Source organism: Phodopus roborovskii, unplaced genomic scaffold, assembly GCF_943737965.1.
Source record: "Phodopus roborovskii unplaced genomic scaffold, PHOROB, whole genome shotgun sequence".
Classification (NCBI taxonomy): Eukaryota; Metazoa; Chordata; class Mammalia; order Rodentia; family Cricetidae; genus Phodopus; species Phodopus roborovskii.
In genome coordinates this window covers 25,607,959-25,627,333 of record NW_026125295.1, presented here as the reverse complement: position 1 = coordinate 25,627,333, position 19,375 = coordinate 25,607,959, and the positions used below count along the sequence as shown (strand labels likewise).

At 35.3% G+C, this 19,375-nt stretch overlaps 1 protein-coding gene across 5 annotated transcripts in view; it reads right to left on the bottom strand.

The window, feature by feature from the left end:
* Nucleotides 1-19,375, bottom strand: part of U2surp (U2 snRNP associated SURP domain containing) — a 52,947-nt gene that overhangs the window by 21,889 nt on the left and 11,683 nt on the right. For 3 of the 5 annotated variants that reach the window (XM_051207061.1, XM_051207082.1, XM_051207076.1), the window contains 14 exons: nt 13,662-13,760; nt 11,433-11,547; nt 10,885-11,018; nt 10,050-10,117; nt 9,455-9,549; nt 9,338-9,373; nt 9,166-9,248; nt 8,324-8,489; nt 7,935-8,146; nt 6,962-7,005; nt 3,781-3,885; nt 2,329-2,395; nt 2,088-2,251; nt 35-197 (listed from right to left, as the gene is read on the bottom strand). In XM_051207061.1, the coding sequence (XP_051063018.1) occupies nt 35-197; nt 2,088-2,251; nt 2,329-2,395; nt 3,781-3,885; nt 6,962-7,005; nt 7,935-8,146; nt 8,324-8,489; nt 9,166-9,248; nt 9,338-9,373; nt 9,455-9,549; nt 10,050-10,117; nt 10,885-11,018; nt 11,433-11,547; nt 13,662-13,760 (1,551 nt within the window). The remainder of the gene's footprint in view (nt 1-34; nt 198-2,087; nt 2,252-2,328; nt 2,396-3,780; nt 3,886-6,961; nt 7,006-7,934; nt 8,147-8,323; nt 8,490-9,165; nt 9,249-9,337; nt 9,374-9,454; nt 9,550-10,049; nt 10,118-10,884; nt 11,019-11,432; nt 11,548-13,661; nt 13,761-19,375) is intronic. The other 2 variants (XM_051207068.1, XM_051207089.1) reach the window with 1 other exon arrangement.

Genomic DNA, 19,375 nt, shown 5'->3' with positions numbered 1-19,375 from the left:
CCTTAATGTTCAGAAAGAGAAATCACTCCAATACCTTCTTGGGAAGAGGTGTCTTTAAGATGGACAATGACTCAGTAATGCAATCCACTATTTCTTCAGCGGCTTCAGCATTATTAAGACAGAATACCATAGCATCTCCAATATCATTTTTCCTTGGAGTTAATCCTCGTAAGATTTCTTCTAATTTATCCCGCTGTCTGAATATAAGTTTTTCACTTATAAATATTTAAACATAACATTACAAATGTCCTAGCAACTACTGCCTGCTCACAGACTAGCTTCTTGTGTGTGGGGGGGTGGGGGGGTTGGGGTCTCTACTATATCAGTTATCATGTTCACCTCACAAAAACTAGTTTGTTTAAAATCCATTCAGATAAAATGGTTTTAAAAGACTGAGTTTTGTTAAGTTCTCTGCAAATTTGTTACAATTTGGGGGGAGAGAGGGGCCGGGTTAGGGGAATTTCAAGACAGGGTTTCTCTGTCTTAGCTGTCCTGGAACTAACTTTGTAGACCAGGCTGGCCTCAAACCCACAGAAATTTGCCTGTCTCTGCCTCCCAAGTACTGGGATTAAAGGTGTGCACATCACCACTCATCTACAATTTTTAAAGAACTTATATAGAGAAGAATACTTTTTCTAAAACTAACAAAATATTCTAATGAATCTTTTTTAAACTTAAAAATAAGTAAATTTTAAATTATGGTCATTTATTTTCAAGTCTCCAAAAGTATTCCACTCATATTATCCCCATTAAAATAGAAACCCTCCAAGTTCTCCATATCCTTTCTTTGAAAGATTACTTTAGTACTTTTACAAGGGATTAAATAGGACAGACAAGCTTTCTCTATAAGAAAAACATAAATATTTTAGGTCCTTCAGGCCACATAGTCTCTGTAACATAGTTCCTCTGTTCTATTATTCCAAGGCAGTCTTATATACATATAAGGAAATGAGTACCACTGTGTTTCAATAAAACTTTATACTTGGAAGACAAAATGGCAAAGCAGGTAAAAAGGCACTTGCTCCAAACCTGATAACCTGTTTCATTTCTAGGGCTCAGAAGAGAAAGGAAAGAAGAGCCCTGCGAGTTGTCCCCTAACCTCCAAATGCATGCCACGAGTGTGCATACATAAACACATACACAAATATAATAAGTAAATGTAATAAGAACTTTAAACTTTTATTTACAAAACCAGAAGATAGCTAGATTTAGACTAAAGGCTGGATCTGCAGCTAATGTGATGAACTTAAACCTAAAGGAACAAATACACTCAACAACTAAAGGATCCCATTAACAAACACCCTTATCAACAAAGCACGGACACAATGGGTATTAAGCATCCGTTGCACAGGGTGCAATGAAGCATGTAACATTACATGCTAAAATCCTTTTGCCAACATTTTCCATGAAGTATGAAGAACCTCTGAACACTTATTTAGTATGTCTGCTTTTAAAATGTAGCTAACTTACTATACCAGTTCTGAATGAGCACTAACTTTTTGTGGTAAGATTCAATGTGTGTATATACATACATAACATAGTATCTGGCACACACAGAGGCCAAAAGAGGCCCCAGAGCTGGAGAGTAGATGCTTGTAAGCCACCATGTAGGTACCGGATCTGAACCCAGGTCCTCAGCAAAAGCAACAAATGCTCTCATTAGGTGAGCCATCACTCCAGTGGATACAAACAATAATAATGTTTTCCTAGCAGCCACCTCAGAACTACTACACACTATAGTAGTAATTCTATATAAAACTATAGAGAGGTTTGCATAGTATATGCCTGACCCTACTACATGGTAATTTTTCTTTTATCTTGCACAAACTCTAATAGTCTCTAAGAACCTTAAGAGCTCAACTATGTTAAGAGATGATCACTAATTTCATCAGGAAGAGGTCAAGGTCAGCATGGTACCTCTTGTTATTTGCCATTGTGTTTACCCAAGATGTCTAAAATCATAAAACATGTTCCTCTTTAACACTCCAAAGTGAGAAGACCATTTTATCTTGTGACTGAAAGAGTTTCAGCTAGAGAAAGTGACAGTTAGAGCAACTTCCCTGAACACATAACAGAAAAGCTCTTACTCTTCCTTGAGTGCTCCCTTTTTACTAGGCTCCTCCACAAAGGCTTCTGCCTCTTGCTCTTCTGACATCCCATGAAGGTATGGATTTAATGGTGGTGGCCTCCAAAAAGATCCATTTTTGAACATACGAAAATCTTCTGTCCGCCATTTAGTTGGAGAATCACCCTAATAATATCCAAAATGTTATTAGAAAGCCCTAAACTTCAGAGTTAAAAGTCAACAAAGTAATTGATCCTACTTGCCTGCAGAATAGAATAAAGCTTCCACCTGTAGTAAACATGGGCTGGTGTCTGGTTTTCAAATAAGAACCTAAACAAAACAAACAAAACAATAAACACTATATTCTTTATGAAAAAAGCTATCTACTTTAATGTCTACACGAAACCAGTTACTTATAAGCCTATTCAATTAAAAAAGAGCGTGTTACTATCAACTAAATGAGACAAACTCTATTTGTTCTCTTCTAAAGAAGACCAAATGCAAAGACCCTAGAGTATTGGGGTAGGGAAGGGGTCATTTCATCTTTCATAATATTCACCCTTCCTCTGCCCCTGACTGCCATAGAAACTAATATGAACACTCAGAACGACTGTTTTTATCATCTTTAAATTTTTTGTTTGATTTTGTGTGAGACAAAGTCTCTCCATGTAGCCATGGCTGTCCTGGAACTCACTATGTATACCAACAAGCTACCCTCCAAATCACAGAAATCCACCAACCTCTGCCTCCCACACTCTAGGATTAAAGGTGTACATCACCAAGCCACAACTGCCATCATAAAACATAGGTCAGAAGATATACTAGAGTACTAGAGAGGTTTTTCTCAATGTCTTAGATACAGCAAATTAGATGATAAACTATTACCTTTCAAACTACTTTGCCCAATTCTAGCTTGCTTATGACTCTCACTAAAAAGATAATGAAAAGCTATTTTCCTCCTAGACAATGCTAGAGCTAAGTCTTTCTCTTTTTTTGGGGGGGGGTTATTCTTGGAAATAAAATGCATACATATACTATTTATTTGTATGTGTGCATGTGCTCATGCATGTCACAGAACAAATAGTAGTCAAAGGACAACTTCTGAGAATCTGTTCTCTCTTTCCACCAGATGGGTTCTGGATTTTGAACTTAAATCAGCTTGGCAGCAAGATCCCTTAACCCAATAAGCTGTCTCACTAGTCTACTCTTGAATATATTTTTAATATCAAAAACAGAAAGAAGCACAGTTAAAAGACTTTAAAATACTATTTGAGGATAAGTATTGAATATAGACATAAACTTTAAAAGGAGCTGGGTATGAATTTTGCCTGTAAATTTCAGTACTAAAGTAGGGCAAGTACAGGGCCAGTCTAGGCTACACAATAAGATCATCTCACTCTCCCCCTCATCTGCCTCCAAAAGAAAGTACTGAAGTCAGTTCTTAAAGATAAACACCATAAGATTCTACACTTAAAGAGATATGTAGAGTAGTCAAAGTCACAAAAATACAAAGAATGGTATTTGCAAGGGGCTATGAGGCCAGAGAGATGAAGAGTTATTCTTCAATGAGTATAGAGCTTCAGTTCTGAAAAGATGACTGGAAGTGAATGGATACATGGTAATGATATAAAATAATATGAATGTTCTTAATGCCACTTAAAAATAGTTCTGCTAAATTTTGTTACAGATTTATTACCATAATAAAAGAAGCACACCTGAACATAGGATTGTTGATTTCTCTGTTCATAATCATAGCTTCAAACATTGGCCCTTCACGTACAACAAATTCTATCATTCGGTGTATCAGAGCGAGCAAATTCCTACAACAACAACACAGTTAAAGAAAATGGATTCAGACATACCCCTATATAAAACTACACTTGACCTAAGTTACTATAATGGTGCAGGAAAAAAAAAAAAAAAAATTCTTCTAACAGAATTTAATACCAAAAAAGTAACCTGGAGCACACATTAAAGGGCTTGTGCATTAAGAGGGAATGGGGCAGCAAGGGTAGAGGAAAGGGAGGGAGAGGAAAGGGAGGGAGAGGAAGGAAGGAAGGAAGGAAGGGAGGAAGGAAGGAAGGAAGGAAGGAAGGAGAGGTGAAGGAGTGTGGGAAGCCACAAGACAGCCTTGTAATAATAGACTGAATTTTCTAAATTCCACTTAACAGTATTTACAAAATGCAAAAAAAAAATTAAATAATAAATCACAACTAATTAGATAGGTGCAAATATATAAAATCAGCATCTAACAATCTGCATGTTACAGCCATCTAGAAATGTATATACTATGTCTTTTTTTAAAGAAAATAGTTCTAATACAGGCACTTTCATAATGATATTGAAATGTTATAACCATAACTTTAATTTACAAAAATGTAAAACTATCCAACAAACTTAAGGCCTGATTTAAAAAAAAAAAAAATCCAAATTCCTGTGTTTCTAGTACACATATATCAGATGGAATTTTTATTAAATCTGACCTTTAATGAGGCAACATCCCTTTGAAGCACACTTCAAAATTAGTTTAGAATTCCTAACATGTAATCCTGACTACTTATTACCAACCAATAAAAAAATTATACTGTAAAGTCATGAGTAAATGAAGTCCTACACTTTACAAAACAGGGGACATGGTGAGGTGCCCATATTCTGTAATGTTATCTTCACATTTAAGCACAAAGATATGAGCTACTGAGTATTAAGTCACTTAATTGGTTGCACTCATAGAAAGAATTTAATTTTTTAATCTAAAAACAAAATCTTTAATAAAAGATTTGAAACTAATTGCAGGCATTGACTAATGCGTTAGGTAGAAATGACTCAGCTCACTTATTCATAAGCTGCTCTCGGCTTCACTTTTACCAGTCCCCAAGTAGTAAAAAGTTGGCAAGTAACAACTGGGAAAAGCAAAAAGGATATTGGCTCCTGGTATAAGACACAAATAAATTACATCCTGAGCATTCTTGGCTCAATTAAGTCCATGTAACAGCTAGAATATAAATACAGTTATAGAAGAGATTTTTTTTTTTCCTTTTGAGGGAGCTCTATAATACTTTGCTTCAAAATACCTTGACAGTGAAATAATCTCTTATACTGACTATATTTTCTAGTTTTCAAACAAGTCTACTCAAATGAACACTAATATTTCTACATAGTAGAAAAAAATAATTCTAAAGATCAAAAAATTACATGGAGGTTTTAAGTTTTTACAAAGGGGAATTATCCATTTAGAACTATCAATTCAACTTCAAATTGCTTTGTTAAAAAAAAAAATCACTTAACTTTAATTTAAAAAGTATTTTCGTTCACAAAAGTATTAACTGCTCTGCAGATACACAATACTAGTGAGAAGGAATTCGGCACCCATTCAGTCTTCTTTAGAAGGGGCCATGTAGTTATTATTCAGTTTTAAAATCCCTGCTGCTATGAGGCAAATTAAAACTCAGGGAAGTTTCATGTGAAAATCATAATTCATGACCATTTACCAGGTGGACAAATGTTATAGACCCCGAGACTTCTATCAATACAGAAAAAAAAAAAAAAAAAAAAACTTGACTTCAGTAATCTATGGAACACGAAAAATGGTTTATCGTTCAAAACTAAAGGACTCGTTTTAATGGTAAATCAAGACTTTTCAGCAAAATATATATACAAAATTTTGTTTAGAAATAAGCTGAGTCACACATAAAATTACTGAACATATTTTTTTAAATGCTACAAAAAATACTTTCCCTATGAATGTTTTAAAAGTGGAAAAATAACCCACTATAGTTTTAAACAGGCTTGTAACTGATAAAAATCTATCTTTATAAAATTACAAGTTTAAAGGAAGTTAAAATGTTTCTTATGATTACTTAAAATCAAAATCTGACAATTAGTTGCTGATCTCTTGGAATCAAGAGTAAAGAGTTGTAATCATACTCATCCCTTAAGGATCATATAATTTTATTTAAAAAATGGCTTTTCTGTCAAAACAGTGTAGTACAAAAATGTTACATTTTAAAGTGCATTATTTTATTTTTAACAGTAATTATCTTATTCTGGGCAACCACAACAAAAAATGTCTCTCAGTTATAATAAAACCACATTTATTGGAGTCGATCGTACCAATGTCTGGTCAAAAACTGTATACTTTCCCAATCCATCCCATGATGTTTTCCTGGTCCCCCGCTGCCGCAGACAGTTCAGCTGGTGTTGCTCACCAAGGCCAATGTCAAAGAGAATTTGGAATTCTTTTGTGTCATTTATTATTCAACCAGTGTTGTGTTCCTGTGTTTGGGAAAAGGCTGAGCTTGACTGAGCAAGAGCATACCTACTGCATGATTGTTCTTCATTAGCAATGTATTAAAAAAGAAAACAGGGGAAGAAAAATAAAAAAGATCCAAACACCTTTGTTATCATGACTAAAAATACCTAATATGTCTAGTGTCCACAAAAACAATAGAAATTTCTTCTCAAAATCAATTAGAAAACAAAATACAACTGTACCTCCAGTAAAATAAAGGAAGATTGCATATTAAATGTATATAATCCAGAAACCAAGAAAAGACTGGTTCAAATATAAAATTTAACATATTTTATTTAAAATACCTATTTTCCTTCACAATAGTTTGAAATTACCAGACCAACAATTCCACATTAATCTATTTAAACATTCTAACTTCTAAAGCTATTAAAAACTCTCTAAAATGGTAACAATAAAAACAAAAAGAAAAGATAACATAAAATTACCAAGTGTACTAAACTTACTTAATTTTTATACATCCCCCAAAAAGCACTGGAAAGGAGCCATTGCTCAGTCAAGATATTACCTTTTCCTCAACACCATTTCTTTCAATTCAGAAGGGGATATTGTCTATATTTAGATCAGTAATAATAAAGAAAAACATGTACCTTTCTGTTGGGATAACCACTTTGACTATGGCTTGCGACAGAGTCTGTATATGAAGTCACATCAGATAATAAACATAGAATATGTGAGTATTGTTAACAAGTAACAAGCAAAAATATACATAATGCATTGAAAACACTACACATCTAATCACAAGTTCTGCAGGCAATGACTGCATTGGAAGTAATTATACACTACGCAATTACATAAATGCAAATGGATGTGTTCACAGTGAACAATTAATGTTCACCAAATGCAAAGAATCAGAACATTCCCGCTAGAATGCACATCAATGCACTGAAATAGGTACTACACTGAGAATTATCAGATAAAGATTTTAATTTGTGAATTAATTAACTGTGTGCCTCTGACCATACAGTTTGCAACTATGTTCCCAAGCCTTTAAAACCAGCCCTGCAATCTCAAGTGTAATTAACTTGTAACAGAACCAACTAATTCTTATACTCGAAATTAAGTTGGTTTATGTTTAATAAAGAAAAATACTCACCCTTTGCTTTTACTAGATTAGCTAACTATTTTTGAAATACCATATATGCGGTTATATAGTCTAATACCTCAAGACCTAGAAAGCTAAGTTAGTTTGCTGCCATCCAAACAATTTAACTATTTAGGTGGTCTTTCTAGTTGAAAAGTCTCTTAACCAAATAAAAACTATTATGTTCTTAGAACAAAGTAAATTCAAACACTGAATTCAAGCAAACCTGAATACAACACTGAACAAGGGGGGAGGAGAGCTTACCAAGTGGTCAAAAGGGAATGGTAGCCACAAATAAAAATATGACCTAATAATTCAATACAGGGTTTCCATGGGCTAAGGCAGGGAACATATCTACTTATTTCTTTATGAGTTGCCAGAGTAACACACATATTTCTATAAAATTGTTGAAAAGAAATACTACCACAGATTTAGCATTTACATATTAGATGCCGCCCTATGTACATTTTTTAAATTACCTTCTCGAAATCTTCCTTGTTTTTAGGTGGTGGTAACATGGGAGCATTGGGGTTTTTTAATCGCTCTCTAGGCTGCGCATTAAAAGGCAGTCCGGATGGAGGTGGGGGAAGCGTGTGTTCCATCATAGAAGGCGGAATGTATATTGGATGTGGAGGAATAGGTACAGCTTTACCCCAACCTAACTTCATTTCAAAAGACATAATCATTTTTCCTACAAAAGAAAACAGAAAAGGTTACTTTGACAAGCCTCCAAAGAAAAAAGTATTCCAGGTAACTTAAATTTCCTTTATAGGCTTTCGAATTTTATCTAAATTCTCAGGACAGTTTTTATAAATTATCTATACCAAAGAAATACCTAAATTATGTAAATGGGCCATAAGAACTTTACCATTTAAATTTTTCAGAGCTCTCTCAGCATCTCTTCTATTCATAAAAGCCACAAAGCCACAATTTCTTTCTCTTGCTCTTTCTTCATCAGTTCTAGGCCACATAATTTTTACACTAGCTAATGGTCCAAATCTTCCAAATTCTTGGCACAGCATTTCTTCATTCATCTATTAAAAGATGAAGAGTGTTTGGTTATGCAACACAAAGGTAGGGAGGAGCAAAGAAGTCTATGCAGCCCAGAAGGCAAAATCATTTTTACAAAGTAAAAAATTACATATGAATGCTACAGTATTACATTCAAATACTAGGAACTCAACACAGGTACAACCTGCCTTACGCGGGTATTTGCAGTATTTTCCTGTTAGAAGCCTTCGATTTCATTTAAGTAAGCAGCTACGGTTTAGGGTCTTAGAGCTACCTGGAACCAAAGGCATGCTGAACACTCTTCCTGTTTGAGATCTTGGGATCTAAAAATCTGTTTGACAGCTGTAGTTTATCTATGAAGTGGGCAGCCCAAGCTCCAGCTAAAACAGGAACACAGTTCAAAATGGGAAAAACACAGGACCGGGGGGATTGGGGGAAAGCTCCACAAGAAAGCAAGCTATACATCTGAAAAGAGGTTCCTCAAAGCATACAATCTAGTTACCAAGAGGGAAGACATACCTTCAAGAACATACAGCACAATTTGCATCTAACCAGTAAGTCCCAAGTTTACAAAATAATTATTAAATGCTATCTAATACCATCAGATCTGTCAAATTTAAAATCTAAATTTTACTTTCCTAGCTGTCCAACAATAAAAATGAACATGAGCCAACACTCATTTTATTTGACTTATATTACCTGTGGATTAATGTTTCCAAGGTATAAATTAGTAGTACTTGGATCTCCTACATCATGTGAGCCAGGTGCATAATCATCAAGAACTAAAACAAGGAGAAAAAACAAATTACACCCTGTGAAATACAAAGCTGAAACAATTTCTATTAATTAAAAAAGCAAAAAACTGTATTACCACCAGATGATCGATTTCTTCTTGAAGGCACATCCACTTAAAGAGAAAAAAGAGAACAACTCTTAGTTTTTTGGATAATAAATCATAAATATGTACATTAAAATACACATCACTTACTAGACCGTCGTTGACCATCAGAGTCTGACTGAGGAGGCTCAAATCGACTTAACCTGCCTTTTGTTTTATGTCTCTCATCACGTTCTTCCTGAATTCTGTTGAAAATATTTAGTTAGCTTAAAGTCATATTCATATTTAGTAACACAGCTTACCTAAGTAACATCTTCAAATAATTTAATGTATTGCATTACCAGTAATTATAACCAAGATTAGTGAGCCCTTGGAGTTATAAGACAGGAAGGAACAAGCATATCTCTACCAGTACACACTGAAAATAATGCCTCTTTAGGAGTGAAAGAAAATTCAACATAAAACTGCTTATATTTTTGCTCCCAATAGATTTGATGACCTCTACTCTAGTGAATAAATAGGATTCCAGATAGGGAATAAACCAGCTGAATTAAATCTATACATCACAAGCAGCAATGGACACTGACTAAATTCTAGTTGATTCTCAAGCACATGATATGCTACCATGTATTGTAGCTACAGCATGCTCACTTGTAAGCAGTTGATAATAACAAGTACACATACCAACATCTCTACCCATCAGTCCAGTCTGGCTATGATAGAGAAATCTCCCTGTAAAACTTACTGTTTTAATTCTTCTTTGAAGAGTTCCAAATTGCTTTTCTTTTTTTCTTTTTCCCCCTTCTTCAGTGGCTATGAAGAATATGATAAGTTATAGTTGAAAAAAAAAAAAAAAAAAAAAAAAAGATTAAATAAAATTTATGGTTTCTTTTGGCAATGATAAAAACCTTCTGGAATTGCATAATGGTAATTTTTGAATATCTGTGAATATACTAAAAGAGCCTACCTAATTATATAGACTTTGAAGATCAAATTTTAAGGTATGTGAATTACATAGCAATAAATCTGTTATATTTTAATTGCTTTCAGAGCTATCTTAACAGCCACAAGAAAAATCAATCTCACCATTTAATGCAATCATACTTAATTAACCATATGTGGCTCCAAGTGACCTGATCCCACATTTATCAACCTACTGTCCCATGTAAAACTTGTATTTCCAAGGAACAAAACTCTATAATGAAATACTAAAAAACACATCAGCTCTGCCATTATTCCTTAGGAAGTTCTAAAAGCATCCTGAAAAACATGTATGTATTACTAATAATTTTTGGATCATAGTTCAGAACTGTTTATATTACCCTACATTTACAACAAGACTTTTGACTTGCAATATATAATATAAATACAGTCACAAATGTTCAAAAAGTACTATTGCCGTGTCCTAACCTAATCTACCACTGCTCGACTACACGAATTACTAAGTTACACAACATCAAAACTCAACACCTACTCCAAGACTTATAAACCATAAAAAATTTCTTGCAAGGAGTACACTCAAAGTACAATGACAATGCCAGCTTCTAAAATAAGCACTCAATTATTTAATAATTACTTACAGGTTTTTTCGTTTCAATCACAAGAAGAGATGGTGGCCTTTCATTGGACGACTGATTTGGAGGATTTTTTTGATCTGCAAATCTTGAAGATGGCTTATAGATTTTACCTCTTTTTTCATCTGTTTCATGTTCATCTGAAATTTAAAATACTAAGTTGTAAAACACTTCATATAATTTTGGTTTTTGCTATTTTTATTTAAGAAGACACTTTCAGTATTAAGATTTGAATATGAAGTTAAATTTAATTACTACTCTACCCTAAAAAGTCACAAGTTAATCCATTTATAGCAAAACTATGTAACATTAAAATTTCTGCAACATAGTACTGAGCTTTTAAGTTATTTTTCTTATTAATGCCTTCATACAGTCCTGCTGATCACATTCAGTATCTCTCCATTACTATTTGGTCATTTAGTTTGCTACTTAGTCTAACCACTAGAGGGAGCTAATAGGAAAGAAATGTGAAGCTCAAAGTCAAATGTCTTCTTCATAATTAATGAGTTGCTGTATCATCCAAGGTTTGTTCAAATCCAGATCTCTGCACTTACCTTTAGCTGCATTAACAACCCCGCCTCGAACAAATGTTTTCACTTTATTACCATCACTTCCTTCAAAAGCAGCAAGAAATTCCTCATAAATTTCAGCAGCTGCCTTTTCATCCTCCTAAATACATAATGAAATATTAGTGACGTAAGTATTGCTATGTGGGTGTGGCTTGACTTGTTTTTTATTTTTGAAACAGGATTTCACTATGTAGCCCAGGCAGACCAGACTAGCCTACTTCCCCCTACCAAATGGTGGGATTAAAGTCAAATGCCCCTATGCAGAGAGACAGCTCAGCACCTAAAAGCTGGCTCTTCCTAAGGACCCAGGTCTCAGCATCAACATGGCAGCTCACAACCATCTGTAACCTGGGTCCTTGGGGATCAACTCCCTCTTCTGACCTCTCTGGGACTAGGTACACAGAGGGCACAAACATATACAGACAGGCAAACACCCACAAAAATAAAAAAGAAATTACATACACAAAGCTTCTTCCTTCCCAAGTAATTCTAATATCTACTACTTGGTAGACATTAGACATTACCAATAATCATATGCTAAATAATTAAAACAAAACAACAAAAAAAAAGGATTTGCTCCTTTATTAGAAATTTAAAGAAGCAGAAAATAACTTACAACATATGGGTAAACAAGTAAATATATTTAAAGACAATTCAAGAGCCAAACTATAAGACAAATAAATGACTGTATGAAACATATTAGCCTATTACTATTTAAGAAATTCTTCAAGGTACAATGACTTAATTCATTATAAATAAAAATTTCATTCTCAAATAACCAAAGATACAATAGAAGCAAAGCCACGGTACCTACTTCTAACATGGCATTAAAGAAAAAAAACTTACTTCTAACATGGCATAAAAAAAAAAAAATCTAAACTAACATTCTCAACTATCTATCATCTAAATGTCCCAGATAGATAGATGGATGGATGGATGGATGGATGGATGGATGGATGGAGAGAGAGAGAGAATATCAAGCTGAGAATGGTGGCAATTGCCTATCACTTCAGAAATGAAGGCAGGAAGACAGAGTTCCAGACCAGTATGAGCTATATACCAAAACTCTGCCTCAAATTAAACAGAAGAATGGAACAATTAGAAAAGAAATGCATCCAATAAAAAGTACAAGTGTTACTCAATAAGGGGTTAAGTACATCAATAAAAGGAGTGACTACTGTCAGAAGGAGATACAGACTTCCCCATAAATGAAACTGGCATAAAAAGTATTTGAAAAGAGATAAATGAAATCAATTATTTGTATTATATGCCAGGAAAAACTGCATGAAGATTAAATTTTCTTAAAAATGAAAACAATCCTAGGAATTCAATGGGATTCTCCAAAGAATGCAGATACTAGAAGAAATTACAGGAAAACCCTTCTATAAGCCAGAAATGGAAAAAGAAAGAAAGGATGAAAGGAAGGAATAAATAAATAAATAAATCATGGGGAAAGACTGACCATTAAGTATAACAATAGTTTTTACAAGAATAAAACCAGAAGAAAAACAAAAAGGAATTAAGCAGAGGAGGGGGCTATTCAACTGTACTCCCACTGAAAGAACTGCACACTCAGAGCTACACTGAGGTATTATTTGTCAGCAAGGTTCACTACAGTGTAGGGGGTGGGGTCATCACTTTTAGCAGTCCAACAATCTCCCCTTTCAGGGATACATCTGAAAAGGCAAACTAGAAAAAACAACGACAACAACAACAACAAAAATGCATCTATTCATAAAAAGCATTTATAATATAATGTCCGAAGAGCAAAACCACAAATCCCTCAATAGGATTTTAAATGAACAGACTATTACAAACCTGTAAAGTTATAAAAATGTAGAATTTCTCTATCCTACAAGTAATTATAAAGATGTAACATTTAGTTAAAGAAGGTAAATGGAGGAAAGTACTTTCACTCTATAGCATGCTATCATCCCATCCATTTAAAGGAAATGGGTACAGTACAGTACATGCACACACAAACATACACTCACACTTTGACAAAAGAACACTTCAAAAACTAACTAATCATCACATAGAACTAAAGATCAGGGAGGGGACAGGCAGAGGCTGAACTCATTCAAACATCCCTGATGTTAAAGACTTAGGTGTGGAGTTACAAACATCTAAGCAGTCAAATTCTTCAGGAAACATGGTACCTACTGCTTACACATTCGTTTCCAAGCATAACATAAAGTATACTTTAAGCATTACCTTTTTCTTTAGTTCCTCTTGTTCCTTCTTACTTAAAGTTCGCTTTGCTGTGCTCATTTTTCCAATACTGAATGCTTTAAGCTTGTTTTCTAGAAGAGGCTGTGAAAAGAAACAAAATTATTTTGTCTTTACATACATATTTTAATGGGAATTATGAACTTAAACTATGTTAACTTGTAGCTAGGTCTTTAGAAGAGTCATGTCTTAAAGTACCAATGCAAACAAAAGATGGGGTCACTCCAAGCAGACACCTACCTCAGGCTGGTTTTGAGGTAAATATCCACTCATTGAAGAATGCTCTTTACTTCCTAACTCAAAGTCAGTAACAGGCAAAAGGCCTTTTTAAGGGGAAAGGGAGGTTAAAATAACAAAGAAACAGAAACTAAGTATAGTTGGTTTATTTACTCTTTGGAGGCCAGCCATCCAGCTCCCAAATAAATATGTGAAGACTAATAAATGCCCAGCCTTAGCTTGGCCTGTTTCTAGCCAGCTTTTCTAACTTAAATTATCCTATTTCTCTTTAACTATGCTTTGCCTCTGGGCCTTTTATCTTTATTTGTTCTAAACATCTTTCTTTCCTTCTTCCTCCATGGCTGGCTCCTGGCATCCTCTCCTCTTCTTACTCCTAGATTTCTTCCTAGATTTCTCCTCCTATTTATTCTCTCTGCCCTGCCAGCCCCACCCATTTCTCTCTCCTGCCTAGCTACTGGCTGTTTGACTCTTTATTAGACCAATCAGGTATTTTAGACAAGTAACACAGCTTTACAATTAAACAAATGTAACATGAAAGAATGCAACACAGCTTTGCATCATTAAACAAATATTCTACAGTATAAATCAATGTAACACATCTTAAACTAATATTCCACAACACCAAGGCTTAGAACAAAAACAAATGTAAGAGGAAAGGAAAATATAGACATCTCTTGGCAAAAGTAGCAAGAACAAAAAACAGATCCTCAAGTGGGAGAGGCACACATTTCCACTGTCCGGAAGTCATCTGTAATTTCCACTTCAGGTATTACAAACCACATCACATTCTTTTTTTTTTTTTTTTTAATTTTTATTTATTTATTATGTATACAGTTTTCTGTACTCATGCAAACCAGAAGAGGGCACCAGATCTCATTACAGATGGTTGTGAGCCTCCACATGGTTGCTAGGAATTGACCTCTGGAAAACCAGTCAATATTCTTAACCTCTGAGCCATCTTTCCAGCCCTACATCCCAATCTTTTATAACTTGAATAAGTACCTCATTTATCAAAAATATTTATATTAACATAATTTCATTGTCTTTGCTGGGACTGTACCATCTACTGCAAATTTCAGCATATATAAAGCAGAGATGAACATTATGTTTAGAGTTGAGTCTCATGCCCAAAATAGCTCAAGTATAAGGAAATATTACAATAGTCAAAATCTTTTAAAAAAAAAAAAATCCAAAATCCAAACTTCTCGTGCTAAGCATCAGTTCAGACAGTCAACTTATATAAGACCATCGTATCTGGCAGCACTGCAGAGATCCAGTGGGTTTAAAATATAAAACGTGGAAGCCCCCCTTCCCTCCTCCATCCTTTCCTTTGCCCAGTGCCACCTCCACACCCACATGTGGGATGGGGCTGGGAGCTGCCTCCACCTGATAACACTGCCTGCACCCACTTCTCTTTGCAGTAGTCAGAGACCATCACAGAAAACTACAACTGTTCCAACTATATGAACAACTGATGGTGCGGTGCCCAAACCCAAGAAACACCTCTAAAACACAACTGGAGGAAGAGATTTTAACAGCCAGACTAGCAAGTCTGCTTTGAGTTTGTGTCTCCTAAAAAAGAAAATGAAGCCACACCCATGATACCTTAACAATTTGGATACCTAAATAGACCTGAATAATAATACGACCAACAGACATCTTAGTGGAAGAGGGAAATCTCCAGTGGTTCTACCTCTAGACAGAAGATAGGCAACTAAAGACTGCAGAGAGGGAGAATTAGTCTTCCCTAGGGATAAGGCCCACAACTGGTTATACAATACCAAGAAGTCAGCCCTGAAATCATTTTACACATTAGCAACACTAAAACCAACTTGCCGCACAAATTCTAATTGGTTTTAATAATAAAAACCCAGAGTCAGATATAGGGGTTAATGCTGAACCATCAGAGAAGCAGAGCAGCCAGGCACAAATTCTTACCTCTATGGAATCCTCAGACTGAATGCAATGAGCTCCTGTCTCCTCCCGCCTTATATTCCTCTGCCCAGCCATATCCTTTCCAATCTCCACCTCCCTAGTACTAGGATTAAAGGCATGTAACTCCCAAGTACTGGGATTAAAGGTGTGAGCCACCACCACCTGGCTGTTTATGTTTTAGATGCATCCATCTCGTGTAGTCTAGGGTAGCCTTGAACTCACAAGTGCTGGGATGAAAGGTGTGTACTACCACTGTCTGGCCTCTATTGCTAATTAGTATGGCTAGCTCTGCACTCTGATCTTTAGGTAAACTTTATTTGTGAAAGCACAAACAAAATATCATCACAACAACTCAGAGAGTGTGTGTGAGGGTGTGTGTGTGTGTGTGTGTGTGTGTGTGTGTGTGTAAAACACTAATAGTCAAAGAAAAAAAGGACTTGAATTTGAGGAGTCAGGAGGAGGGGACAAATGAAGGGTTGAGAAAGACTGCATATAAAGTTGGGAGGGAGGAGGGTATGTGAGAGGAGCTGAAAAGGGAGAGATGGAGAGTGGACTTGATCAACATGCATTTATACATATGAAATTTTCAATTTAAGAGAAAATATTTTAAAGATTTATTTATTTATTACGTATACACCCTTCTACCTTCATGTATGCCTATAATAATGAGGGTACCAGCTATCATTATAGATGGCTGCGAGCTACCATGTTGCTGGGAACTGAACTCAGGACTTCTGGAAGGCAGCCAGTGCTCTTAACCTTCTGAGCCATCTCTCCAGCCTGAGAAAACATACTTTTAGAGAAGTTAGTACATTTTACTCCTATTTATTTTTTTGTGTTTGCATGGGAGGGACAGAGCACATATACCAAAGCATAAGTGTGAAGGCCAAAGCACAACTTAAGAACGCTGGTTCTCTTCATTCATCATTCAGATCCCAAGGAGCAAACTTGGGTGGGTCAGGTTTGGTGGCAAGTACCCTTACAATTTGAGCCACCTAGCTGGTCCAAGTATTTTAATGAAGCCTTCATATGTACAAGTTAGAAGCAGTATTTTCCTTCTGAAATTTGATCTAAAGTCTATAGGCCTTCAGTTGTTTCATGTTACTCATCTGATTCATAAACTTAAAAGGCAGGATTGTTGGGGCTGGAAAGATGGCTCACAAGTTAAGAACACTGATTGCTCTTCCAGAGGTCCTGAGTTCAATTCCCAGCAACCACATGGTGGCTCACAACCATCTGTAATGAGATCTGATGCACTCTTCTGGCTTGCAAACATACATGCAGAGAGACTACTGTACACATAGTAAATAAATAAATATTTTATATAAAAAAGGTAAGATTGTTAATTAAATACAACCTAAAATACTGAAATCTGAAGTTTTTCCTCTTCCTTACTAAAATGAGAAGTTTACAAATAACTAAATTATTTTGGAAGTATAGTATGAAAGAAAAACACTGAAACCACCTACTTTGAAGTTACATTAAAAGCCCTTGGAAAAGATAAGCAGTTAATACAAAAGGCATCAATCAAGCAATCTCTCTCTCTCCAGATTTTTACTTATTTTATGAGTGTTTGCTTGCACATATGCATGAGCACTACATGTGTTTGGTGCATAATGAGATCAGAAGAGAATGTCAGATCCCCTGGAACTGGAGTTACTGATGGTTCTGAATCACCTACGGGATCCTGGGCAAAAAGTGGCAATTGCTTTTAATCACTGAGCCATCTCTCAAGCCTCAAAAGTCAATTTTTTAAACAGATTCAAAAATCACCTTTTCCTCAAACATGAAAAATGTCTTGCCATCATTCACTGTCATTGGAGTTAGTTTCAAAAATGAAAATTATAGACATTCAAGGAAAAACACAATTTTAAGAAACAAAATTTGTAGCTGGGAATAATTAGTGGCACATACTTTTAATCGCAGCATTTGGGAGGCAGAGGTAGGTAGATCTGGGTTCAAGGATAGCCTAGTCTACAGAGCAAGTTCCAGGATAGTCAGGGCTACAGAGAAAACCTTGTCTTGAAAAACCCAGGGAGCAGGGGGACATAGAAGAAGGAAGGAGAAAGAGGAGATGGAAGAAAAGAAACAAAATTTGTGTGCTCAAATTTCATTAATATACTAACAGCTAAATTTGGATATCCAGGAGGGAAAATTGCAAAGAAAATTACTGAGTGTTTCTCAAAGAAACAATATAATTATTTATGTAAAAGTGAAGCTTTCTCGTGAAATAAAAATTCCAGAAAAACAGGCTATTTTAACATGTATTCCTATGAAATATATCTCAGAAAGGTAAAAATATAACTATGCTTAGAAAAAAAAATTAAAAATGCATTACCAGGCCAGAAATGGCAGAACACATCTTTAATCCCAGCACTCTGAAGGCAAAAGCAGGCAGTTCTCCATAAATTCAAGGCCAGCCTGGTCTACATGAGAGTACCAGGACATAAAGGACTATGTAGAAATCCTGTCTTTTAAAAATAATAAAAAAGGATGATCAGTGTTTAATGATGGCTAATGACAATGTTTTCTGAACTTTTTCACAAGAAAAATTATTTAAGTTGTATACTTTTTAAAACTAGTGCTAGGAACTGAATGCAGGGCCTCATACACGCTAGACAAGTATGCTACAAATAACATATACCTACCTCAAGAAAATTTTAAATAGATTTTCTTTAAAAACAAAAAGACCCAGGGATATTTTGTAGTAAAGAACTCATTTCTTGCAGGCAGAAAGATAACTCAGTCAGTGAAATGTCTACATCAATGAGAACCTACGTATGGATACACAGCATCTATGCAAAAAGCCAATGCTAATAGCATATGTGTCAGTAACCCCAGCACTGTGGGTGAGGCTCAATGGCTAGCCAGGCTTACAGAATGGAAAAGGAGCTCTAGATTCAATGAGGGACCTTGGTTCACAGTAAGCAAGGTGTAGTGACTGAAAAAAATATCCAATGCTGACCACTGGCCTCTACTTCCACCTGCACACACATACATGTACACACAGACAGAAGAAAGCCTCTTTCTATGTCCCTGATTGTCCCAGGGCTCCACTTAACCAAGTGACTAACATCTAGTCCTGTTTTCAGAGAGCACAAAAGCTCTTAGAGCACAAGAACTGCATCCTTTTTTAACACTGTGTGTGCTCATGTTGTGGGTAGGTGGTGTGCAACACAAGGCATGTCTGTGGAGGTCAGAGGACAACCCTGGAGTCATTTCTCTCCATCCACCTATACATGAGTTCTAGAGATCCAACTTGTTCCTAGGCTTGCACAGCCAGCACCTTTTCCTACTGAACAATGTCACCAGATCCAACGACTGTCTTAATTGCCTGAATATGTCTAGTGACTCAATAAACACGACAATAATCACTTTACATTCAAATGTTTACTTTTCAAAAAAAATTAAACAAACATTTTCATGAAATATCTAATATAAGCTAAAATTTTTTTTCTTTAAATAAGTGGGAGTATATTGCTAATAAAAAGAATACTAACCTCAAATAGTATAAAATGAAACAAGTA